The 26,149-nt window shown below is 46.4% G+C and overlaps 2 protein-coding genes across 7 annotated transcripts; one reads left to right on the forward strand and one right to left on the reverse strand.

Annotated features, from left to right (window-relative positions):
- Window positions 1-394: 394 nt before the first annotated feature.
- Window positions 395-3,132, reverse strand: myl12.1 (myosin, light chain 12, genome duplicate 1). Its single transcript, XM_037456352.2, has 4 exons — window positions 3,027-3,132; window positions 1,427-1,629; window positions 1,043-1,204; window positions 395-959 (listed from the first exon to the last, which is right to left on the reverse strand). The coding sequence occupies exons 2-4, from the start codon at window positions 1,608-1,610 to the stop codon at window positions 787-789; spliced, it is 519 nt and encodes a 172-aa protein (XP_037312249.1). The 5' UTR covers window positions 1,611-1,629; window positions 3,027-3,132; the 3' UTR covers window positions 395-786.
- Window positions 3,133-6,036: 2,904 nt separating this feature from the next.
- Window positions 6,037-24,858, forward strand: myom1b (myomesin 1b). 6 transcript variants are annotated; one of them, XM_037456173.2, is made up of 39 exons: window positions 6,037-6,171; window positions 6,508-6,717; window positions 8,137-8,271; window positions 8,378-8,552; window positions 9,262-9,419; window positions 9,590-9,682; window positions 10,205-10,293; window positions 10,585-10,626; window positions 10,991-11,005; window positions 11,587-11,748; window positions 12,227-12,388; window positions 13,611-13,752; window positions 14,034-14,233; window positions 14,573-14,626; window positions 14,730-14,854; window positions 14,942-15,125; window positions 15,219-15,393; window positions 15,498-15,619; window positions 17,370-17,828; window positions 19,219-19,415; window positions 19,504-19,630; window positions 20,041-20,225; window positions 20,332-20,446; window positions 20,548-20,704; window positions 20,787-20,893; window positions 20,986-21,030; window positions 21,128-21,264; window positions 21,382-21,526; window positions 21,789-21,848; window positions 22,075-22,142; window positions 22,235-22,348; window positions 22,426-22,513; window positions 22,614-22,652; window positions 22,754-22,859; window positions 23,012-23,175; window positions 23,271-23,307; window positions 23,445-23,467; window positions 23,702-23,757; window positions 23,845-24,858. In XM_037456173.2, exons 2-39 carry the CDS (start codon window positions 6,572-6,574, stop codon window positions 24,103-24,105), a joined length of 4,869 nt encoding a protein of 1,622 aa, XP_037312070.2. In that variant the 5' UTR covers window positions 6,037-6,171; window positions 6,508-6,571; the 3' UTR covers window positions 24,106-24,858. The 6 variants fall into 6 exon arrangements, with proteins under 6 accessions (XP_037312070.2, XP_037312072.2, XP_062415156.1 ...); XM_037456175.2 differs by lacking the exon at window positions 17,370-17,828; XM_062559172.1 differs by lacking the exon at window positions 10,991-11,005.
- Window positions 24,859-26,149: the final 1,291 nt, after the last annotated feature.

Genomic DNA, 26,149 nt, shown 5'->3' on the forward strand with positions numbered 1-26,149 from the left:
CCTTTATTAAATGAATACATGTATTTTCTTACAGTATGTATTATGACTGATATTTCATGACCATTTTGTGATAAACTAGGTGTTTTTTAATCTATAGCGTTCAGCATGATTTACTCTACGGCGCCAGGATGTGGTCGGCTCAGAGGAAAGGTGAATCTTTATCACTCCACAAAAACGATTTTTGGGTAAGAAGTGTATTTTTTAAATGTTGTATAGTGCAGCTTGATAAATAAAATGCACATATAGTGGTGGTAATGTTGGTGTTAGTTCAGTTAGCGCTAGTCGGCACATGTTTACGGGGGAGGGTCGACTGATCAAGTCCTAACAAGTACTCATGGAAGGAAAAATGTGCTTAAGGACCATTGTGAAAAATAAAGACAGAATAAGGCACTACTTATTTCAGTTGTCATTTATGGAAGGGAGAAAGTCAGCAATATACAACTTGATAGATTGGCTTTATTTAAAAAGTTTATATTATAAAATGTAAAAATTCCACTAAACCTGATCACATGAATTGCAAAAGACTTATCCTTAAAGCTTCCAAGGTGCTGCCACTTCACATCTGTACGTGACAGGAAAAACACATTGCAACTTTTTTGAATTTGTTTTCTCCTCATTAGGTGTACATTTGGCAATACTGGAAGTTCACAACACACTTGAGTGGATAGTTATTGTTTTGGTTTAGTTTAAAATGGGGCTGGTACTGGAGAGTCGAGACAGGCAGCACTGTGATCTAGTTGACAGAAGAAGTGAGAAGGATGGAAACGGTGGGGCTGGTAGGGCTCTTTAATCGTCCTTATCCTTGGCACCGTGCTTTAGGATGCGTGTAAACTCCACGTAGTTGAAGTTGCTTTTCTTGTCGATGGGGGCCTCTCTGAAGAGCTCGTCCACCTCCTCATCTGTAAACCGGTCACCCATTGTGGTGAGCAGCTCTCGGAGATAATCGTCCTGGATAGAACCTGAGAAATCACACCGTTCAAATCAGTTTTATAGAACACTTAAAAATTACTGGAAATATTTTTTTTAAATGGTCAGAATGTACCTGTTCCCTCTTCATCAAAGCAAGCAAAGGCATTTCTGATCACATCCTCGGGGTCGGTGCCGTTGAGCTTCTCTCCAAACATGGTGAGGAACATTGTGAAGTTGATGGGTCCAGGAGCTTCCATCATCATTGCCTCCAGGTACTCATCGGTTGGGTTTTTACCTAAAAATAGAGCCGGTTACAGTGCATTTAGTCTTAAGGGTTTCAACCTCATTAGTGGTTTGAATACAAGTCGCATTAACTACCGGCGGTTCAAATGTTTGCTTACTAGGAGCACAGTAAACAGCGCAGGTGCACAACCACAAGGAGAAAAAGCAGACCTGCCTACAGCTTCTTGTAGACCTATTGGTCGAACCTCAAGTAAAAGCAGACTCTCCGACTCACCGAGTGAGGCCAGCATGTCGTGGAGGTCCTCTTTGTCCACGAAGCCATCCCGGTTCTGGTCAATCATGTTGAAGGCCTCCTTGAACTCCTGGATCTGGGACTGGTCAAACATGGCGAAGACATTGGAAGTCGCGCGCTGAGGGCGCTTCTTCGTGGTCTTTCCCTTTGCTCTTTTGCTAGACATGGTGACCTTTTTTTTTTTCCTGCGGAAAACGGAAGGTAAAAAAAAAAAAGTGAATGAATACATATTTTTGGATTAAAAAGGGCCAGCTTACTCCCTAAACATAGGTGGCCATTATCAAAAATGAAGAAAAAGACTGCATGATAAGAGCAAAAAAAGAGGACACAGATGGAGAGAACCTGATCAAAGGTCATGTGGATTATAAAGTTAATCGAAATAAGTTTGTGATCCATGCCCACAACTGTGCGGAGGGGTATTTTAATTCTCTGGCAGCGATTCCCTGGTGTGGTGTCCTTCACTGAGCTATAAATGGAAATGTTACCCAGCTTTCTAGGTTGATCAGCTCACTGGCTTCACCAAAGGCAGGATACTTTGTGATGAGAGGACAGATGCCCTTATCAGGCAATGTCTTGAATGAAGACTCTCCCCTCCATTCACATCTTTAGGTTTACAGATGCAAATGTTTTTTTTGCCACTGGATGTCGATGGAAAACGGTCCCAGCCACCGGGAACAGCAAGTGCTGGGTAGAGCTTTGACTTATTTGAGACATGGCGTTGATATGGTGAGATTATCGAAGAGATGAACCTCCAGTGATACACGTTTTATTGTCCTTAGGGGGTGGGCTGTACGTCATCATTTCAGAGTATAAACTGGGAATCACACGTTGCCAATGGAACAGACTCCAATACATTATTTTGCCTAATAGTATGACATTTGTTTAAAATGCATTTCTTTAAGGAAAAGCAGAAATTGTCCAATTTGAGAAGCATACAGAAAATAATTGTACTTATGGAAACAGTTAATTTCTTCACAAATTCAAGGCAATAATCAACGTTGGGAGGTTTGAAATCTGTCAAAAACATTTGCGGAAATTAGCCAAAATAAAAGCAACGTTAGTTTACTTTATGGTCGGTTGTTACTGACGATCAATTCCATGGACGTGTTGTGCAGTAAGTCCTCCTCGTCCACATCTTTTACTCATGTTTATTGATTTTAGAAACTGATAACTTTAAACCTCCTGGAGCATAAATTAGCGGCTAAGTAACTATTAAGTTGCGGCCTAACGTGAGGCATAATAAATGACGCAAGTTGACGTTAGACTTCCACAAACACCAAGCAGCCATTCAAGTGAATTAACTCAGGTTTGCGTGTAAAATTATATTTAACGCGACATTAATTCACTTTACAAGTTTTGAATACCCACGAAACGATGATGTTTTTTTTATTTTTTTGGTATCGAGCGATCAGCCGCGTAGCTAACAGCTAGCCGTGTTATCAGTGCAATCAACCGAACAATACCACATTCAGAAACACAGTATTCCCTTACAAATACCCCCTGTTCTTTGACGAAGTGGCAGCAACGGGTTTTTACCGCAGTCAAGTAAAGGAATAAAGACAAAAAAAACAGACCGTCTTACCTGACAACTACACGACTCGGCTGGCTAGACGCTGCGCTTTTCTCAACCACCGCCCTTCACTTCCTGATCGTCACGTTGGGTTCCGGACCAAACCAAGTGAGGAAAATAGGGGCGATCACAAAGCATGGAGCTGTTATTTATCTTTTTAGAAAACAATATATACGTTGCTTTTGGTTTTCACTCTTTATTTATATGAATATCATTGAATAAAATTCTAAAAACGATCTTAATGTTGGATGATTTAGGGTATTGAAATACATAATGCATGTTCATACCCCCCGGTGGAGAAAATGTAACTTCCGAAAACAGTGCTCGGCCTGCGATGACATTCCTGGATATGTCCTTTTAAGGGAAGAAAGGCACATCGCCCTTTGAGGGAATTAAGGCAAGGGAAAACTAGAACGACACCCCTGGGAAGAATGGGAGTTGAATTAGGAAGATGTTTTCTTTTTCTTTTTATCGTTGATGATGTTGCTATTTGATCATTAGTGCCAGTCAAATACAAATAGAAGTTCATATATTACCCACTGAGTTGATGCTGTGAATCTGAGTAAAATATTACATTAAACTTGGCTCTGTGCTATTAATGTAATTTTTTAGCATACGTCAGATCGCTTATGTTGTTGGTATTAAATGTATTATATTATATTGCTATAACTATATGTGGCTTTCTAACCAGGTTTGTTTAGTAAAAAGATGATTTCATTTCAACGGGACTTAACCGGATTGAGTAAAGCCAATTAATTCAAAAGAAAGTTCACAAACTTTAACCACAACAATAAGATGGATAATAATAGACAGTGACTGCCCTCCATAGAAGAACAACAGTTGCTCGTTGCTGTAAAGGGAAGCTCGGTGCTGCAGAGCTTAAAAAGCAAGATGTCAAAGTGTTGAGTCAGAGGTCAAAACAAGCTGTTGTCTTTTTTGTCCAGCTGTCAGATCAGTTTCAAACAAAATGGCTGAACATGTGCCACGAGTCACTCATATTGATGCCGTATGTTGTAATCAAACGGTGACCGGTCTAAAGTATTTGCCAGTGGTCCTACACAACTAGTGTCAGTAATAGTTATTGGGAGCATGAATTACAGCCTGCAGACATCTAGAAATTAAACATTAAATAACTGCATCCAACCCATTAGACGTCACACCTTTCAAGGGGAGGCTGAAACCTGGAGATCCCTTTGTACTTGTTCACAGCACGCCCTGCAGAGTAACATTGTATTCAGATGATTTTCTTTTGTAAACTGTAGTGTCCCCCTGAATCCACTGGAGTGTGCTAGCTTCAAATAAAAGCTTCCCTCTTCTCTGTGACATCTTAGACAGCTTCTTGAGGCCATTAATAGTTAGTCTCAGCCTGTTATCCGATCCCGCGTGAGAGCTCATTTAATTAGTTCACGTCTAGAATTGTTATCATCAAACTTTCAAGTGGCTTTGAGGAGTGGGAGTCATGCTAAGCAGAGCATAAAAATACCACAAACAGATCCCTATGAGACGTCCGTTGAGTTGGAATTTCCTGGACAGCTGAAGCCGATGACAGGATGCTAACAGGCCCGATTCAATGCAACCGTATTCAAATCGTCCACTTTCTGCTGGCTCCAGAAGGACCAGAAGGCGTCTTACTTTTCCACATTATACATTGTGATGTATTGTGATAGAGTACAGTAGGATGACGTCACCGGGGCCCTGTGTTATCATGCTCCTGGGAAGATGTCCCCTTGAGTTTTTCAATTTCTACAAAAGGACGCTTCTCCGATGGCTGAGACCGGCGGTCGTTCTCACTCAGAGTGAAGCCTGGGAATCTGTGATGAAATATTCAGAGGGATGCTATTCAATGTCCGGCAAGGTGCAAATACACAGACTCTATGATATAAATATATTTAATTAGCTCCATGGGACATGATACACAATAAGATGCTAAGTTTCACTTTCACTTGTTCTGGAAAAGTTATATTTACACAGGCTAAATTATAAGGAAGAATTCATCTAGAAAACATTCATTACAGTACATAATGTAGGCACGTTAATGCTGAATCATGCAAAACGCTGACCGATTGCTAAATAAAATACATTTTCTTCCCTGCAGCTAGTAACCGTTTAGTTGCTCTCTCGCCAAGAGGAAATTCAGACTCTCACGTGCGCACAATGTAAATATGAAGTCACCCTCTCCAGCATCGGATTTTAACAAGTCGTTCGCATCGCTTCTGCTTTTCTGAGGACCAACAGTCTTTTCGATTTGTTAATCATAGTGGTTAAAAACCGGCATGTTTGCAGATGTCCAAACACTGTTTTCTGCAGCCAAATGGCCCAATGACCATCTTTCTTTGAGAGCGAAAGACCTTCATTTACATTAAAAAACTATTATAAATTCATGTTCATGTATCACTGTGCCACCCGGAGTGTGTTTTATAAACAGCATGGATTTTGTTTTCATTTAAAATCTGTTAGTGAGCTGAGGGGACAAGAGGGGAGCGTCAAAGACAGAGGGATTGGCATTTGTTGCATGTGAGACTTGTGACAACAACAAAGCTAAAGATAGCAACACTCAAAGCTGGGAGTGCTTTGGTAAAAATCAAAGACAAAAGATGCCCGAGAGATTAACCAACGACGATGTACTGTGGCCTAAATCTGGGATCACAGAGTCTCAACGAAAAGCTGAATTCTGAGGCGCATCAACATCTATTTAATAATTTTCATAATAGTAAACAATAACTGGTATGTTCTTTGACATAATCCCTTACCTAAAGATTTAAATGTGTTCATATTTACACATTAGTACAGTTCATACAGTGCGGGTTTACTGGATAAAAGACAACAATTCATCTAAAAAATGTGAACAAAAAAATACCAAAGTAAGCATGTGTTCATTAGGCTCTTATGGCGGAAACCTTCACCCATTAATGTGTCGCTCCCCCCCCCCCCCCCCCCCCCGAGCACTCTGCTCTTTGCTATATTTAACTCCAACGTCACCATAAAAGGCCTGCGAGTGCTTGCACACTCTGGCAAGGGGCAGACATTATTTTGGTTGAGTAGGAACTGCAGCCCTGTGCGCACCTACCTGCAGGTTTGGCTGGGATACTGAGCTTTTTACAGTGGACTTGCACCGTCTTCTCCTTCAAAGCTTGGAGTTTGAGGCTTTCTGTCCAGGGTGAGTGGCCTCAAGTTGTGCAGGGGTAATATGTGATGAGGTTTTAGTTGTTGCACTATGTCTGCCTAAAAGCATGATGGGAAAGTGCCCGAGCGCCTGAATCTTTTGCCGCGTTTCGCCAGCTGATTCTGCAAGTTGGAATTTTGTAATTTAATGACGGTTGATATAGAAAATACCTATTTGTCGGATATTGGCTGAAATGTTTTGATACGCTTATGTTGGCATCGTGCGGATCGTACAACTTCTCCATTAAACCCCGTTGATATCAACAGTCAGCCAAAGTCTTCAGTATGTTGTATGTAACCGCCGACCCAACTGCTCTTGAACACTAACAAGTCACGCAGGGAACAAAAAAAGAAACTCAGAACCTCTGGGCTCGTACCGGGAAGGGGCCTGCAGCATGTCTGGATCCGCTCCCTTCTACCAGAAGCACCATCGCCACTATGACAGGGGCTTCCGCAGCAAGGAGACCGAGTCCAAGCTGAGCCAGTACCAGACCAGCAGCACCTCCGCCACCACCAGCAGCAGCAGCAGGAGGAGCGGGGGGTAAGGAGGAGGAGGAGTACCGTGCATAACTCCATCACCCAAATCAACCGATCAAGTCCCTCCCTCCAACAACATCGTTGTGTCACAGTTTTGGGATCATCTTCCTTCATTCCTCCCTCACGACAAAAGGATCTTTGATCTCGTCAAAAACACTCTGATTCCTGCATGAATCTCTTTTGCATGTAGAAAAAAATGCTGTGTTTGCCTTCCTGCATGCCGACACATACTCTTTCCTTCAACACCTCTTCATAGACAACAACAACTGTTGTTGGAAATATGCTATTTCCGTCTAGTTTTTAAACCCTTTGTTGCATCAGCTGTTAGGGAAAGCAGTGTTATGCAATGGCTGAGTTATGGTATATGGCATTGACTGAAATAGATCCATGACCTGTGCGTTCCATGCTGCAGGGAAAGTAAGTGACGGCTTGTGAACCTTTAAAACCTGGTAGCGTTCAAAACGCGGCATCTTCCTCCTGTGTGAAAATCATTTGCTTCTTGTTGTTTCCCGAAAGGAGAAAGAGGGAAGCTGCTCGTTAGCGGGTCGTCTTTGTTGCCAAAGTTCCTTGTCAAATGCGTTGGTCAGCTGTCCAGTGTTTTTAAAAGAGAATATACGTGGGTCGAGTTTCGTTTTTTCGTCATTAAATGTCAAAGGTTAAAGAAATCTGAAGGAAATATAAAGGATAGCAGTGTTAAGAAGGTTTTTTTGGAACTGTGATGAAGGGGATCCTTTTCTTTCTTATATTAGAGAACTTACGGTGTGCTTTACGGGGCCTGGGCGGCTCTTTAAATCCATTGGCCTGGAGTTTGTAAACAGGTCAGAGCGCTCAGGTGCGACTGATCTCCGGCTTCACGCTCTTTCGGCTGGGCAGCCCAACAATGACCAAATCTGTGATGAGGAGTGGAGGACTTTGAGGTGATGAAGATTTTACAGTCAGCGTGGCTGCGTTAGTGTAGTTTTGGCCTGGATGCCAACTGATTGGTTGTGTGAAGTAACTGTTGTTGGTTTTTAGTTATGAAACAAAAGCACTTGTTGAAGTCACGTTTGAATCCATTTCAATGGAAGCCGTTGCAGCTCTGATCCCGGAGGGTCCGGAGGGTCGTGAGTGGTCAGCTGAGAGGGACAGTGAGCCAGATAGATACAGGAAATACCCTTCTTGCCCCCATCAGCTTATCAGGTTCTTCTTATTGCATACCCTGAGCTTCCAGCACTCGACAGGGCAACCAAAGGACATCTCAACCTAACATCTCAAATCTCAAATATGTGTTCTCTCATTCCTTCAAATGGCATCGCTTCCCTCACACGTCCACCCTGATCCCGGACTTTCACCCCCCCCCCCCCCCTCCCAACATGCTGGTGTAATGTTCTGAGCTGCTCTGTCGGGCTGTGTGCCGGGTCTGATGGTGTTCTACATGTCTCAGACTGAAAGTGACTTCGTATTCTGGGCTGGAGGCGAGCAGACTGAGTCCCGTGCCCGAGAGAGTGAAGCCAACTTACTTGGCCGTGGACAAAGAGAACCAAATCATCGGCTACGTAGTGCCCATCTTCAGGGGCAGGTAACGAACTTCTGTGCTACGTCTTTAAGTTATTTCATCTTTTGCCTCACGCGTCTTATCTCTGGCTCTGCTCCACAACCCCCCCCCCCCCCCCCTCCCCCCGTAGCCAAGAGTTCGCCGCGGGATTTTCGGGCACCGAGGAGAGGAGGGCGCGAGACACGGCTGGATACATGGCCCGCAGGGATTTGTTCACCAGCGGCCTGGAGATGGAGAGGTCAGAGCAGGTCTCCAGGAGGGAGGCCATGCGCGGGTCGGCCGAGCGCATCTCTCTGAACAAAAGGGTCAGTGGGGGATTTCTACCCTTAAAGAAAGCCGATGACCTGCAGTAACGCGGATTTACTAACCGATTATTATCCTCATAATCACGACACGAGTGACCCGGCTGCGGCTGTTTTAAATGGCCTCCTCAGTGACCTGATTGGCCCTCCATACCGACGCCATCCTTATATAGATCAGTGTGTTCCTGTGTCATCATGAGCAGAAGATTGTAACTGAACGTCTTGACCATTGTGCTTCGTATCATATGTGACATCACAGTCAGTACTTCTGACATCATCCCAGTAGAGTCATCAAAAATATGTCTTTTTATAGGAGAAAAAAAGTTATAAACATAACATTGGGCTAGATAACCAGTTATTTAATCAGCACAGTCACACTAGTAGTGAAGCAGTAGTGTATGGCCATCCCTTGAGCCGCATTAAAGCGCATTAAAGCGGTGCACTAACGCTGTTGTCATGTCGTCCATTGAGTTACTGGATGCACGGCGAGACGGGGCCTCAACACCCGCAACCATTCGTGGGACACGAGGAACAAGACATGTTGCATGTGTGAAAGAAACAACGCTACGTTGGATGTTTGGTCGGCTTGGTTGCTTTGTTTTTTGCATCAACCACGCACTTTTGAACTACTGGTGAAATTGAACATATATTTTATCTGGTTGGTAAAAAGTACAATGATTGTGCAATGAGTGTTTTAAGGTTTGTTTCGTAGATCCATGAACACGGGGAACACTTCAAGCGCATGAACGAAGACAGCCTGATGCACGCCCCGGACTTTGTGATCAAACCTCGCTCCCACACCGTGTGGGAGAAGCAGTGTGTGCGTCTGCACTGCACCGTGAGCGGCTGGCCCGACCCGCGGGTCGTCTGGTAGGTCACGGATCACCTGTGACGTGTAACCTCTGATCTGTCCTTCGCTGTCCCCTCAACATCCGGCTTGTTCTTCTTTGATTCAGTTTTGTCGTTTTCACTTTCTTTCCTTTTCCCTCTGGTCTGTTTTCTGTCGTGTTTTCTGCCCCCCCCCCCCCCCCCACTAAAAGGTATAAAAACAATGTGGCCATCGACCCTCTTTCCAATGCTGGCAAGTATAAAATTGAGAGCAGATACAGCGTGCACTCACTGGAGATCAACAGGTAGGTGAAGCTAAGCCTTTCCAGTACTTCATATAAAGACTTCTTAGAACGTCACTGAGGCGTCTCATGCCATAGTTTGATATCCATAACATGACCTCGCCCTAATATTTAGAAGATTTGTCCTGGAATTTGCATGTGACTCGAATTTCCTTACGTCCGCTCTTCTAGCTGTTAGTTTGTGGGGGATTTTAGAAATGAAGAGAACGTCTGACCCGTCCCACGAGCCGCCAGAACTCACCACCAAAAGGGACATACGGGGTTATCTTTATCGCATTTCAACGGAATAGGTCGGCTGTAGATATGTACAGCGAGCCACGCCACCTGGTGCCCATGACATCACCAGTGGGGGTCTATTTATTACAGGAGTATTCCTGGCCAGGGGTAATGGAACACTTTACAGTCGGGGGGCCTGCATCCTGGGTGTTATTTACACGGTTGGGATGGGGGGGGGGGGGCACTGTACGCAGGAGTCCTCAATGTGCGTATCATGGACATGGATCAGCTGATGCTCTCCTCTTTCAGATGCGATTTTGATGACACGGCGCAGTATCGCGTCTCCGCCATGAACTCCAAGGGGGAGCAGTCTGTGTTTGCCTCCGTCGTGGTCAAGAGTACGTTTCAGTCTTCCGCCAAACACATCACATCACCGAATGCTCCAGGCTCAAACAAGCTCCCAAAAGCGTCTTGAATTGGTCCCCTAAAATCATTTTAATCACAACAAACAGAAGTTATAAATCTCATCATAAATCAATACTGTCGGTGTGTAAAGTTTCCAAATGTTATGTATTTGGCCAATAGCCTTTTATTAACTGTAAGAAGTCTCAAAGTGTCAATAAATAGACACCCGTACTCACACTGTGTGTGTTGCATGTATTAATAGTAACCGCTGCTTTTCTCCGCAGGGTTCAAGGGAGAAATCGATGAGTCCTTGCCGTCACCCAGACGTAAGAGTGAAATTTACTTTGTATTTCTATTTGTCTTTACTGTTCAATGTGTGCTCTATGGCAGAATTTGTACATTTAGGGTCACCAGGGTGCAAGGGAACAAGCTGAATGCTCTTTCAAAGCTGCTTCCGGTGTGTTAGCGAGCGCTCGAATGAATAATCTAATGGATTCATTGTTTTTGTCTCTGCCAACAACTGAGAAAAAAACTCTCTCTTCAGCTGCAATATATTTCATTCTAATCAGCAGCTGTTTGCTTTTGTGTGTCTGACGTTTGGTGCATGTACCTTACAGGGGGGGGGGGGGGGGGGGGGGGGTGCTACTGCACTAACAGCTCTTCTGTTTCCTTCATGCTTTGGCGATGCAGGTGCCAGTACTGAAGGTAAAGGGGGTCTCCGGATTATGGTTTGAACATTTTTTTTTGGTGAACTTGTTGTTGCCACGGCTAGTCCCTGCATGGCCACTCTGTGTTGAAGAGGTATAAAGAGTTTGATGTTAATGTGGAACACATTTCTAAGTGTGTCTCAGGAATGTGCTGCTGCACATTTTGAGATTATATTTTGTTAACCAGAGGAGCATTAGAAGTAGAATGCGTTGGTAAAGAAGCAAAAGTGTTACTTTAATCGTACATACATTGTACATTTTGTAAATGTGTGATTGTTCACTATAAAGATCCTAATTAACAAATAGGATTTTCACGTGTCTTTTGTGCACTGTTCGCTGCATGATCAATTATTTTGAGCACTTCACTCTGAGTCACTCATTTGATCTGTATTTGTTGCCGTATTTTTTTCCTTATGATGAATAAAATAGTTTTGATCGAGTGTTTCCTGGATTTCACAGTGGAATGTTTGGTTCCTCCTCGGTTTGAACGCAGTCCTTGCCCCTCGTCGTGCGTGTGCAAACCGATTGCAGCGTGACGCCCGTCCAGGCTGTGACTCTGCTGTGACTCTTTGTCTGCAGACGGCCCAGTGTCCGAGTACGGCATCAACTTCCAGACTCACATTGTTGATAAATTCGGCGTGTCCTTTGGAAGAGAGGGTGAGACCATGAGTCTGGGATGTACGGTCATCATCTACCCGGCCCTGCACCGCTACCAGCCAGAGGTCCAGTGGTACAGAGACGGTAAGAAGGCATGCATCACTGATGCCTGCATGCATGTCACTGGGCCTGAGGATTCAAAATGCTCAAGATCTTTTCTTAAAGTGGCAAGAGCAAATAGTCAAATTACAGATAAAAGTCCTGCATTCAGGAACAAAAAAATTAGCAACAAAATAAAGTAGGGTTGTGATATGGATATGGAGGAGATCAAATATCACAATAGAAAATATTATCACCAAATATGTTTTTTTAGTTTTAGTTAGTACGAAAATGTAAAATATGTTGACAAATGTCACTGAAGAATGGGTCTAAATATATAAAGCTCAAACAATGTCATGGAAAAATATCAAAATATAATATATATTAATATATATTAAGTAAAAAAATATATTATATGGAAATTTAAAATATTTTAAATGGAAAAACGTGATGGACAAAAAAGCATTAGGTCAAGAAAGTATTTATTTTCTGTCGTCACTGTTTATCCGTCTTTTTCACCCAGATGTTCTGCTGTCTCCCTCCAAATGGAACCACATGTGCTGGAGTGGAGACCGAGCAACGCTGACTTTCACACACCTGAACAAGGAGGACGAGGGGCTTTACACCCTGCGCGTCACCACCAAGTCGGGATACGAAACCTACTCAGCCTACGTCTTTGTCAGAGGTGGGAACACCTTTTACCAAATGTCACGTGTCTTAGATGCCCTTTTCCCCACACATGCTCGCTGCCATCGACCTGATTTTGTTGTTTTTTTGTTGGGTGAGTCATCAAAGTCAGTGAGTCACAACAGCACGTCCGCCGGCGCCTCGTGACAGCGCCAGAGACACCAGCGACTGGTTTTAAAAATAAACCGCCTGGCATCTGTTTGAATACAGCGCAAAGAGTGAACATAGAAGCTTATCTCTGCAGACCTCAGAGCCTTTGAAAGGTTCCGCTTCCAGAAAATAGACTTTGGTCACGGCTCGGGATTGACCAGCACATTACGTCACGTCATATAACAATAAGCTGGCAGTTTTTAGCCAAAATAGCTCATTCAAGTGCTGCACTCAGGGACAATGAGTCTTTTTTTTTTAAATATTCACGGCTTAAGGTGAGGTCCTAACAGCCTCTGCACTTAAGAAGACCAGGCAGTACAGGAGCCTGGCTGCACTGGTCTATTCTCAGAGAGCTCAGCCATGGAATGAGCGACCCCCCCCCCCCCCCCCCCCCCGACAGATACTGTCAATACCTGCTCCAGAAACAATGCTGCCCAGTTTCATTCCAGCTCTTTGTGGCTCTCTCTGGTTGTGATTATCACTTGTTTGCATATCTCTTAAACTGTTAAAAGACAGGTCACTTATTAGAATGCGGGCAATTTTGCTCTCCTAAGATTCCTTCTTTCAGACCCATTTAGAGAAAACATCCAACAGTAAACGTTTTGGTTGTTTTTTGATGGAAATACGTAGACATTTTTCAATAGTTGCTCCTGATGCAACTCTTAGTCGGCCCGGCTTTACCCCTTGTGCCTCTTTAAGCGTCACCTCTCTTATCCCCTTTCACTCCGGGGAGGATCTGCAGCTAATTCGGTCCTCCGGCTCCTCTCGGCTTGCGTTCGACTCGAGGACCAGAAAACATTCCTCTCCTTCCAACCACCCGCCATACGGTGGATGTCAGTTCACTATAGACAAAGCCTTGGCCTCAAAGGTATACTATACTTCTGAAGTAAAAGCCCACTCTGTTTCCCCTGAACGCTTCCAGTGCCCCCCCCCCGCCGCCCCGCAGACGCAACAGGTACAAACGAAAAAACAATACAAGCGGGTGTGTGTGTGTGTGTGTGTGTGTGTGTGAGAGACAAAGAGAGCATGCACAGCCACCACACTGACCATGTCGATGCTGCTGGTGGTAGATGCTGAAGCCGAGGTGGAGAGAGCTCCGGGTGCCCCTCTGGACGTGCGCTGCCTGGACGCCAACAAGGATTACATCATCGTGTCCTGGAAGCAGCCGGCTATCGATGGCGGCGACTCCATCTTGGGCTACTTTGTGGACAGGTCCGTGTTTAATAGCAGGGGTTTGTGACCTTTTGCTTTACTATGTTGGCAATTGCATGATTTCCTTTAAAAAGAATAAAAAACAAATTGGATGCACAGTAACAAGTGCACAGAAAAAAGGACAATACAGACCTTCTAGAATGATCTTTATGAAAGGGAGAAATCTACAGCAAGATGTCACCGACTGATATTTTAAAATCCACATATACTTTATATCTTCTGCACATATTCTCCCTTTTAAACCCATGTATAACAACAGATATTGCTCCATCCCCGTACAGATGTGAGGTTGGAACCGCCCACTGGATCCAGTGCAACGAGACTCCCGTCAAATTTGCCCGTTTCCCCGTCACCGGCCTGGTGGAGGGCCGCTCCTACACCTTCCGGGTGCGCGCCGTCAACGCCAGCGGCATGAGCCGCCCGTCACGCGCCTCCGAGCCGGTGGCTGCCATGGACCCGGCTGACCGCGCCCGCAAGAGAGGTGGCCTTTAAGCGTGTGTGGGGTCGTGTGTGAGGCCGCCATGTGTTCAAAATGCTTTGATTGCTCAGACAGTCTGGGGCAACGGGTTCGCTCATAGACATAAACAACAGCTCCATGAAACAGGAATCAAAGGATTTTTTGGGGTCAGAAAAGGGGATTTTAGAGATGTTTTCCTCTCACTTAAAAGTTACCGTGAAAAACACATCTCAAATGATGTTTCGCCATCTTTGATACGACTCTGCTCCAGGAACCCAGTATTTGAAAATAGACCAAATAGAAAATTGTAAGCTGCAAACATAGAGTATTCACACGTTTTCATATTGATCTTCCGGCTGTCAGGTACCTCTGCTCCGTGGACCGGCCAAATCATCGTCACAGAAGAGGAGCCCGCGGGTAGGGAATCGCATTTATGCGGAAGCCTCGCCTCATAGGGGGGTACGTCTACGAAGCCGCATTTGTGTTCGGGGGCCTAATTCGTTGTCTTCGTGACCGTCAGAGGGCATCGTTCCCGGCAGACCTCTCGACCTGCAGGTGACCGAAGCAACCAAGAACTACGTGGTGCTGAGCTGGAACCCACCCGGGGAGAAAGGCCTCGAGGGCGTCATGTACTACGTGGAAAAGGTAACTAACTGAACACGCGTTCCCTCGCGCGGGAGGACGAGTCCACGCTGACGCCCAGTTTCCCCCCCCCCCCCCCCGGTTCGGCAGTGCGTCTCGGGCACCGACAGCTGGCAGCGGGTGAACACGGAGATCCCGGTCAAGTCGCCCCGCTTCGCGCTGTTCGACCTCGCCGAGGGGAAGTCCTACAGCTTCCGCGTCCGCTGCTGCAACTCGGCCGGCGTCGGCGAGCCGTCCGACCCGACGGAGGCCACCACCGTGGGCGACAAGCTGGGTCAGAGCGCACGCTAGTGGCGGAGGGGGCCTCCCGGAGGCGCCCGCGGCGGGTTCGGCATTCAGAGTCAGTGACGTGTCGCACCCCCCACAGACATCCCGTCCGCGCCGAGCCAAGTCGTCCCGACCAGGAACACGGACACGTCGGTGGTCGTGTCGTGGGGGGCGTCCCGGGAGGCCAAGGAGCTTGTGGGGTACTACATCGAGGCGAGCATCGTGGGCAGCGGCGCGTGGGAGCCGTGCAACAACAAGCCCGTGAACGCCACCAGGTGAAGTTGACCAGCCTCTCCCTCTTCAACGCAGAAAGGGCACACTCCCCCCCCCCCCCTGCCGGGCTCCTTGTGAACTTGTCGCCCTCGTTCCCCTTTCGCAGGTTCATCTGCCACGGCCTGACGACGGGAGAGAAGTACGTGTTCAGGGTGAGGGCGGTGAACGCCGCCGGGCTCAGCCAGTTCTCCCCGGAGTCCGAGCCGGTGGAGGTGAAGGCTGCGATTGGTGAGCGAAAAAAAGAAAAGAAAAAAAAAGAGCGTTCACGCCTTTGGGTACGAGAGGCCTCAGGGGTCACTAAAAGGTCACTGAGAAGTAGAGTATAGTGAAGTGGGTTGGAGGAAGGAAATCACCCGAAAAAGACATTCTTTTAATAATTGAAAACAACCGTAGTGAGAAATCATAATTTGAGATGCAAAGGAGCTCTAATTTGTGTTGCTTAAGCATTTTCACAAGATTTAACAGACACACCTTCATTTATTTTGTTTAATAATTTAAAAGGGAAGAATAGGAAAGATATAATCTCTTAATTTGAACGTATGTAAAACACAAAAGGTATTCTGGGAAATGTAGGAGCCTGACGTAGATGTCTTTGAATGTATATTTACATTTTATGTGAAACAAACAAACGTGAAGACATGAAGGAAAATCATTTTAACGTGATGTCGTCTATTTTTACACCATCTGCAACCCCACACTTTCTCCACCATGGTTCCACCCTGTGTCAACCTGTCACTCTGCACCGTTATCTGCCCCACCTAAACACCACCATGTCGAGCCACATCCACCCACCCACCCTCCCCCCTCCTCCTCCTCCTCCTCCTCCTCCTCCCTGCACAGCCTGAGGCGGGGCCAGGACTTGTAGACTTCATCTAATGTGGGTCAGTTGTGCGACACAATGCAAACGACTGTTGCAAACCAGCCCACTGTCACACACCACCACCCACCACCCACCACCACCACCCACGCCCCATTTCACCTTTCCTGGACAAAAGTCGTGTCGGCATCACGTCGTGGTAGCGGCAGACACACCTCTCCCACCGCTCCGGTACCCTTCAAACTGCACCGAGTTCTCCTGAGCAACGAACCCGGCAGAGGAATTGTTCTGTTCAATTTAGGAAAAATATATAGTTGAGTAAAGGAATAACTCGGTATCTCCACATTGAGATACAATCCCAGTGAAAGTCAATAAATTATAATATTGAATTGGAGCACATTCATGTGCAAAACAGACCAATTCTGCTCCTCCTGATCTTCTGCATTTGTTCCCTAAAGTCACAACCAGCATAACCTTCAGCCTTTGAATGTCTCTCACTCACTAACCGGCTTTGTTCTACTCTTTGTTTTCCCTCATGAAACTCACTCGCTTAGTAAACAATTAGTAAAAATGCCAATGGTTGTTTTTGTCTTCAGAAAGAAGTATCGGTAAAGTTGTAAAGTAATACATTCATTTCTACTTTGTTAAATTACAATACATCTAATTGGCTGTTATGCAGCAATTATTAATACACTTAATTAACATTACATCTTATCAAGTAGAAGCTGCAACTCTAATGTATTCTTGTTGAGGAGAAATAGTCAAATAGTTTATATGAACTAGATACACAACCCACTATTAAATATTTTGAGTGGAAATGTAAAAGGCGATGAAATCCATCAGCATTGTTACTGAAGAACAGTGTTTTTTCATGGCGGATTTGTGCTGCACAGGTATGACGTGTCCTACTTTACACGTCTGCATGCTCTCATCATCCAAAAGCAAGTCTACACTCACCTCCTCACGCGGATGTTGATCATCTTGTCTTCATTTTTCCCTCCGTGTCAGATGAAGACATCTTATTGCCATTTGATACGTGAACGTAATAATGTTTGTGCCTCTGGTCGTCTTCTCTGCCTTTGTTCCTTTTTTTTTCTTCTTCTTCTTCTTTTTTTTTTTTTTTTAAAAGCCTCCTCTGCTTCTCTCTGAAAACTCCTGTAGGGGGCGGCATCCCTCATGGTGTGTTTCCGGAGATGGGGCCGGGGGGTAACGCGGGCCGACTAACCGAGCACAGGCCACGCTGGACGGGCGCGCATGAAACCGTCCAGTCCCCCCCCGACACTATGCGAAGGCACACTAGAGCGCAGGCTGACACTGAAGCCGGGGGCCACGGGGCCGCAGCCGCGAGCTCCGCCCTCGCACCGCCCCGACCCGGTGGTGGGGGTAAACGCGAGGGGGGCGAGAGAGGCAGCGTGTCTTGGGCCCCTGACCTGGCAAAAGACCTGGCCCCAGAGGCCGCGCCTGACTCACTTTGTGACTCACTAACCGACACGGCCCCCGCCGCCGCGCGCTTAGACCCGCCCCCCGCGGGGGGAGCCGGACGCGAGGCCGCCGCACGTAAGTTGCCTGTAGACGCTTCTGGTGATCGGGAGGCGGCGAGGCCCCGGCGCGGGTCGACAGGTGAGCCCCCGGGGTCACGGACGGGAATCTTTCATGTTCGCATGACAAATGAGCAGGAGGACGGTTTCCCCCCCCCCCCCCCCGACCTCGCAAAGTAGTAGAATAAAACATTCGGCGAGGTTGTGGACAGTTGGGCAGGTTCTCTACTGGTGTTCTGCTCGTTAAGGTAAGTGACCGTAAAAAAAAAACGACACCAAACCTTAACTCAACACGCTTGATACCAGTTTTCCCGGCCAACCCTTCCCCCAAACCCCACCCCCACTGGGTGGCTCAACATCGTTCACCATGCACCTCAGGACCTGCCGTGACATTCAGGACCCAGATCCCACACACACACACACACACACACACACACACACGTAAGTACGTCATGGCAGGAGTCTGCACACCCTGTACTTCAAAAGCGGGACATCCATCCAACGCAGGACATTTGACCTGAGAGCCTTTTGACCTCGGATGTTCTCCTCTGTGACCAATTTCCCACCTCTAAAAAGGAGGAGGGGGGGGGGGTATCAAGTTCATGTGACTATTAGGGTACAACAGGACATTCTCTCATCACAATGTTACATGATCCTGCTTTTGGAGGAACATTTTGCTCACAGTTGCTTCTTCATCCAAATCCCAGAAATCACTTCTTCTGTTGTCGTGTCACTTCTTACCGCACATTTGATGTCATTCATAACTACCTTCTAATTAAGAACAGAAGAACAGTTGGGACATTTTTCAGAATCTGTGTTGCTTATTCGCTTTCTTTTGCAGAGTGTTGGATGAGAAAAAAGCAAGATAAGCTTAGCTTAGCATAAAGACTCATAACAGGGAGAAACCTGGCTCTCTTTGTATTAAAACTAGAAAGCTACTGGATGCCTTTCGGTGTTCTTTAGTGGATGGACTTTATTTGGATAAAATCGGGCTAAATGTTCCATCCCTGTTTCCAGTCTTATGCAAAGCTATAACCATCTTCTGGCCGCAGCGTAAAGACATGACAGATGTACCGACCTTTTCGGTTCATTTTAAGAAAGCAAAAGATGTCCCAAAATCTCAAACTGTTCCTCTGAGCAGATCGTAATACCGAAGCCTGATATCTGTCACTGCAGGTGTTTGCACACTATGGTCTTTTAACTTGTACACAGTACAGTGGAGACTTCAGTGACATTTTGGCTTTAGAAGACAGTAAGTTTCAATTGAGTCCTTTAATTGGAAATGGGTTTTTTTCGTGGTGGGACACTGAAGCTTCACCAGCATCAACACATCTCCAACACGTTCATGAAACGGATTCGAAAGATCCCGAATGATAAATCAGAGCATCGCCTCTTTATGGCGCTTCAGTTTCCCACCGCGCCGCCCCGCTCCCCCCTGCTGAGGCCTCAGTGCGTGTTCTCTGTCGCCTCAGCCTCCCCTGCTCCTCCCTTCGGCATCTCCGTCCTGGAGTGTGTGCGCGACTCCATGGTCCTGGCCTGGAAGCAGCCGAGCTTCGCCGGCGGCGCCGACATCACCGGCTACTTCCTGGATTACCGCGAGGTCGTCGACGGCGTGCCGGAGAAGTGGCACGAGGCCAACACCAGGGCCGTCAGCGAGAGGGCCTACAGGGTAGGTCTTTGGACGCGGGGGGGAGTGGGGGGGGGGCATCGGCTGACCGCGCGCCAGCTTCACCTCCGTGTCCCCTCTGGCCTCCCAGGTGTCCGACCTGAGGGAGAACAGGAAGTACCAGTTCCAGGTGCGTGCGGCCAACATGGCGGGCGTCGGCATCCCGTCGCAGCCCAGCGACACGTTCCTGTGCGAGGAGTGGACCATCGCCGTGCCAGGTCGGTGCTCCCACGCAGCGGGGGGGTGGGGGGGGGCTTCTCATCGGCAGAGCGCTCTTTTTAGAATAACAAAATGTTCCTATAAAGTCCGTTTTTAAGCAGATGATTGGAACACACAAAATTTAAATTTAAAGCGGTGCTTTTGCACGTTCCTTGTGTGGAGAAACTCACTCATTCATAAATGTGCTCATTAAATCAACGTATTACTACGAGAATCAAACAAAAATACTCTATTTCATGGTAAAGCCTGTTGTACAATGTATTTTCTGTTAAATGGATGATTTCACATAGAAGTGGGACAAAGGGGACAAATTGTTTTTTTCTGCATTTTGGTTTTATTCGATCCTTTTAACGAAAACATAATCAAACTTACTGATCTGCACTCATTAAGCCTTTGTGTTTTACCACAGGACCGCCCCACGACCTGCAAGTGAGAGAGGTCCGAAGTGACTCCCTGGTGTTGCTATGGAAACCACCCGTGTACCAGGGCCGCGACCCGGTCAACGGATTCTACGTCGACATCAAGGAGGCGGACGCGCCGCAGGAGGCGTGGAGAGGAGTCAACACCAAGGCCACGGAGAGCTCGTTCATCAAGGTCGCCGTCGACCCCCCCCCCCCCCCCACCACCGCAGCACCTCCCCGCGCCACGATCTCAACTTCTTCTTCTTCTTCTTCTTCTTCTTCTTCTTCCAATCTCGCAGATCAAGAACGTGAAGGAAGGAGAGTCGTTCGTGTTCAGGGTGCGCGCTCAGAACAACGCCGGCGTTGGACAAGTCTCCGCCGTGACGGAGCCGGTGGTGGCGCTCACCAAACCAGGTATGGGGGGGGGAGGGAAGGGGAGGGGGATGCTCTGATTGGTGACGAAAACCGGCGTGCGAGGAGGTCGTCGCTAAATCTGGACTCTTGGTTTTTTGCAGGCACCAAGGAGATAGTGGTGGACGTCGATGACAACGGCGTCGTCTCCCTGAACTTCGAGTGCGGCGACATGACGGCCGACTCCAAATTTGTGTGGTCCAAGAACTACGAGGAGATCACGGATCCGTCCCGCTTGACTTTGGAGACCAAGGGAAACAAGTGGGAGGACTTTCTGCAGTGGACACACTTTGACTGACACACAAATGCGTAAATGTTGACGTCGTTCTCCTCTGTCCTTCAGGTCCAAAGCTGTTTTCAACACCCCTGGGGAGGAGGACATAGGTATCTACTCGTGTCTGGTCACCCACACCGATGGTGCTTCATCCAGCTACACTCTCTCTGAAGAAGGTGGGTGAAGAAGCGAACCGTTTTAAGTGTGTAAATCAGATGACATTTTCATTCCCTTCTTTTCACGGATCGTTTCCTGGTGTATACCACAGAGTTGAAGAGGCTGCTGGAGATCAGTCACGACCACAAGTTCCCCGGTGAGTCCATCATCATGGACTAAGCAGGTCGTGGAGCGGTGAACAGGGTGTGTTCTTCTCTCGTTAAAAGTTGTCTCCCCCTCTTCCTTCGCACTAGTTATTCCGCTGAAGTCCGACTTGGCCGTGGAGCTGCTGGAGAAGGGCAAAGTGCGCTTTTGGCTGCAGGCGGACAAGATGACGGCCAACGGCAAAGTGGACTACATCTTCAATGACAACGCTGTCTCTCAGGGGGACGTGAGTGGACAATTTGAAGCCATCAAATACGTTTGTGAATCACGCCTTGTGGATGGAACGAAAGAAATGATACTTGAAAAAAGGTTTTTTAAAAGGCGTCGCTTTTGGTTTTTGTAGAAATACAAAATGAACTTTGACAAGAACACCGGCGTGATCGAGATGATCATGGACTGTCTGACTCCGGCGGATGAGGGCACCTTCACCTTCCAGCTGAAGGACGGCAAAGCGACCAACCAGTCCAGCTTGGTGCTGATAGGAGACGGTACGCTCAGTGGATGATTCCACTCACACATTCCATTAAGATGGATTCAGGGAGTTTAGTCTATTTGAGGCTGACAGCTATGTTCTATGAAGTGTATGAATATGAAAAATGCTTCCCCCAAAAACTAGACCTCTTTAGTAAAGATTGAGTTACTTTGTTTCATGTTTTACAACTTTTACAAGCAGCAACGAATATCATGCTTAAGATCCGCGGGTTGATTAAACGTTGCTTTGTTAACGCAGTAAACTTGTTTTATTTGCAGTGTTCAAGGCGCTGCAGAAGGAATCAGAGTTCCAGATGAAAGAATGGGTCAGAAAGCAAGGTATTGCTGTCCGCACGTCTAATATTCACGTTGGAGAGCTGCAAGTGTTTCATTGTTGACTCATTTAATTATTGTCTTGATTAAAAAAAAAATGAGTTGTCTGCAAATAAATATCCTGCTGATGAATCAGCTGAACCATTGATAATCACGTTCATGTCTACTACGGTTTACTTTTCTCATGACGTGATCGGAGTTGTATTTGAATAGCTGCCGTGCTTCGTTGCAGGTCCTCACTTTATCGAGTATTTGAGTTATGAGGTGACACAAGAGTGCTGCGTGATACTCAAGTGCAAGGTGAGACAGAAACGTGAACGCCTTCGTCCCGCGAGCGCTCTCTCTCCCTCTCTTGACGGCGCGCTGACTCAACGACTCCCATCTCGTCTCAGGTCGGAAACATGAAGAAGGAGACCTCGGCGCTGTGGTACAAGGACGGCCACCAGATCAAGGCGGACGAAAACCTCGGCTTCACCGAGGGGGTCCTGAAGCTGGAAATTGCTCAAGTAAGAATAGGGGAGAGGATGTTAAATGTGTTTGAATTCATTGGTGGATCCCTTTGACCCTCGGGCTCTCGTGTCAGATTTCCAAGAAGGACTCTGGTGTGTACGAAGTCGCTCTGAAGGACGACAGAGGGAAAGACACGTCCACGTTGAATCTGACGGATCAAGGTGAACCTTTTTTTTTTTTTTGAAGTCACAAACTGACACAAGCGATCGATGGCGGAGCAAGTATGTCACTCACCATGATCCCAATCTGCCCCCATTAAAGGTTTCAAAGACTTGATGAATGAAGTTTTCAGTTTCATCGGTGAGAAGATGAGCATTTTTTTTCCACACAATAAACATCCCGGTGCCTGATTCATTTTTCATTTGTATCATTTTATATTAAAAGCGATGCTTGAATTACAGCCAACTCCTCCACCCCGCTGAAGATCACCAGCACGGACGAGGGCGTCCGACTCTACACCTTTGTCAACTTCTACAACGATCTGCTCCAAGTGACGTGGCACTACAAGTAGGTTCTGCGTCTGCATCGCTGTCTCTGTGTGTGTGTGTAGCATGCGTAATGACACCTGAGAGTAAAGTGTGTGTGTGTGTGTGTGTGTGTGTGTGGTTCTAGCGTTGTCGGCGGCTTTCCTCATGTTTCCTCACGTCTGTGACCGACAGGGATGCGGCCATCGCCTTCTCTGACCGGGTGAAGAGTGGCGTGGTGGGAGAGCAGCTGTGGCTGCAGATCACGGAGCCCACGGAGAAAGACGCCGGCAAATACGCCATCGAGTTCCACGATGGCAAAGCGGGCCTGAGGAGGACCGTGGAGCTGTCCGGTCAAGGTTCAAAACGCTGAAACGTGATCTCAAATACACTTCTTGTACTTCATTTTCAAGCATTCAAATTTCATGTTTTTTTCCATCTTTTTTTTTTGCAGCATTCGACGATGCTTTTGCAGAATTCAAGAGACTTCAGTGAGTTACTTCTTCATTGATGCCCGTGATCATATTATAACTTCACGTAGCCACAATCACAACATTTTAAATCTAAAAAATGATTTGAGGAACCACATTCAGCCAAATCTCTCTCTTTCTTTTCTTTATCTCACCAGAGCGGCTGCTATTGCAGAGAGAAGTAAGTGTATCTAGTTCAAAGTGTCACTGTTAAGGTCTGGATGTAGGAGCTGATGATGTATCTACACGACGTGGCGCTATTGTGTTTTAAAATGATAAATTATGCTATATTTCCTTTTAAAAGACAGATCACAAGTCCTGTAAAATATATTTTTTATTCTAGCTAATCCTCATATGGAACCTGGTTAGAACGGCCATGAAAGCCGTCCTTCTGAGTAAACTCTGTTCCTTCCAGGTCGCGCTCGAGTAGCAGGAGGCCTTCCCGACGTGGTCACAATCCAGGAGGGCAAGGTAAACTCCTCCCACCAGACGAGGCCAGGTCATTTTTTTATGTTTTTTTTTTTTTTTTAAACTCGCGCATGTCGCATGTCTCACCAGGCCCTCAATCTCACCTGCAACATCTCGGGCGACCCTTTGCCCGAGGTCACCTGGCTGAAGAACGACAGGGAGATCACCTCCGACGACCACTGCATCCTCAGCATCGCCTCGGGCAAGTTCGCCAGCTTCACCATCACCGCCGTGAACACGATGGACTCCGGCAAGTACAGCATCCTGGTGAAGAACAAGTACGGCACGGAGAGCGGGGACTTCACTGTAAGTGTCTTCATGCCCGAGGAGGCGGCCGGCAAGAAGAAATAATTTTTAAAAAGCGCTGCGCATCTTGTCGTAAATATGTATAAATGGGAAGAAAAACACTGGAAGGGTGTTTTTTTTTTTAGGGGTTTTGTGTAGAATGTGAAAGGATCTCTAGAGGTGCTGACTCCAAAAAAGAAACATTTCAGACAGAAATGCAGAGTGTTGTGATGAGTTATTATTAGCATTTGGCCCAGTAAGAAGAAAAAAAATCTACTCAAAACTGTTAGTGGTTTAATTTCCAATGTAGTTTGAGTGAAGCACGCAGAGAGGAATGTTTGCACTCGTTTGACTCTGTTTGAAAAATGAAACATTACTTGACAAAACGTGTTGCGTTGATGGGACGAAAAGAGCCAAACCAAAGGTTTTTACATGTTTTACCCCATTTTCTAGAAATTGTTAATACTTTACTGCCAAAAACAACACCCCATAAACATTAGATTGAGTCGTGCTTGTATCTACGTTCACACAGGTTGATGCATTTGTAGCAAATGGGCTGAAACATGCAATGTGTCATTTCAACAGCTTTGAATTAAGTCCTGTTCTATTGTTATTCACAATCATTTGAATGCACTTCCACGGTCACTGTTGTTACCAATGACATGAAATCCCCTTCACAGTGCACCATTAATTCTGATAATGCCTCTTTTATTTTGGTGATAACGAAGCCACTGTAATGAAGAATGTTCTGATCACTGTTCCTTAACAGTTGTTATTGCATCAGAGAAACTAATAAAAACCAGCATGTACCTCCTCCTCCTCCTCCTCCTCTTCCTTTTCCTCTTCGAGTCGTCTCTCTTCGGTTTGAACCCTCCACTGTTCACTTTCACCTTCTAGTTGATTGGTTGCATTTTCACGCCCAGTCACCACTTCTGTAGACTTCTGCCGCCCTGAAGATCAACCACCAGCACGAAAACACTTTAAGAAACAGGGACAACAAATACAGCTTCTTTCCCTTCAGAGCAATAAACCAAATAAAAACAAACGGGGCTAAAAAATAGGTTTGTATGATTAAGATAATCCACAGACCTTGTTGTGAGCAGTTTAATTTAGGAATATTTTTTCTTTAGAGCCATACAGTCACATTGTATTGGAGAAAAGGCCTATTTTTCAAAAACCAAAAGAACAATCCAGATTGATGACAACACTACAGTTAAGAGGATTTGGGGTCGGACTGTCCCTTAATTTGAGTTCAACTGCTGCAAGACACCACCGTGAAACCAAGAAATAATCCAGCACCCCGCTGTAAAACAATAATAAAAAATAAACTGTTAGTTTCAGCGAAGCGAGAACTCCTGTCTCCTCGACTATAATCGAACTCTCAGCAAGAAACAGAATACCAAACTAGAAACCCAGTTTCTGGTAACTATCATTACAAAGGATGTCCAGGTTTTACATTTTAAAAGCATCTCATTGAAATAAGCAAATAATAATGAATACGAGGAAATGTCTTAAGGGGTAAAAGATATTACATCAGGTGAGAACGCATCCCGAGTGCACCCGGACTGTTTGTGACCTCGCTGAACAGGTGAGTGGAGGACCCTGCAGGTGTGACGGTTTGTTCTGGTGCGGGCGGGGCTTCTTGTACACGTGTGACTGCGGGCTTCCTCCTCTCAGCTGGAGGTCGTGGAGGGAACGCCTGACTCCGGGGCCACCTCATACTCCACCGACGCAGAGGGGAACGTGGTGTTTGGACCAAACACCCCGAAGGAAAAGATGAAAACGGCAGTCACCGGAACCAAAAAGCAGAAGAGGAAGGGTGAGCGGGCTGAAAGGAAATAGGTGACGATTCCTCGTGCCCCCCCCCGAGATGAAATGTTGACTAATGTCTGTTTTCCTCTCAGAATCCGCAACGAAGACTCTTCCAGTGGAAAAGGTCGCGGCGGGACCCGAAGCATCTGATCCCGAACAGAAAGGAGATGCAAAAGTAGAAGGTGCTGACCGGCCAGACGCAGCAGAGGAGCCTGCAGCCCAAACACACTGAATCTAATAGAGAAAACTATTGATTATATTAGCTTGATGTGGGCTTTTAAGCCTTATCGGATTGATG

This window comes from Pungitius pungitius, chromosome 19 (genome assembly GCF_949316345.1).
Source record: "Pungitius pungitius chromosome 19, fPunPun2.1, whole genome shotgun sequence".
Lineage (NCBI taxonomy): Eukaryota > Metazoa > Chordata > Actinopteri > Perciformes > Gasterosteidae > Pungitius > Pungitius pungitius.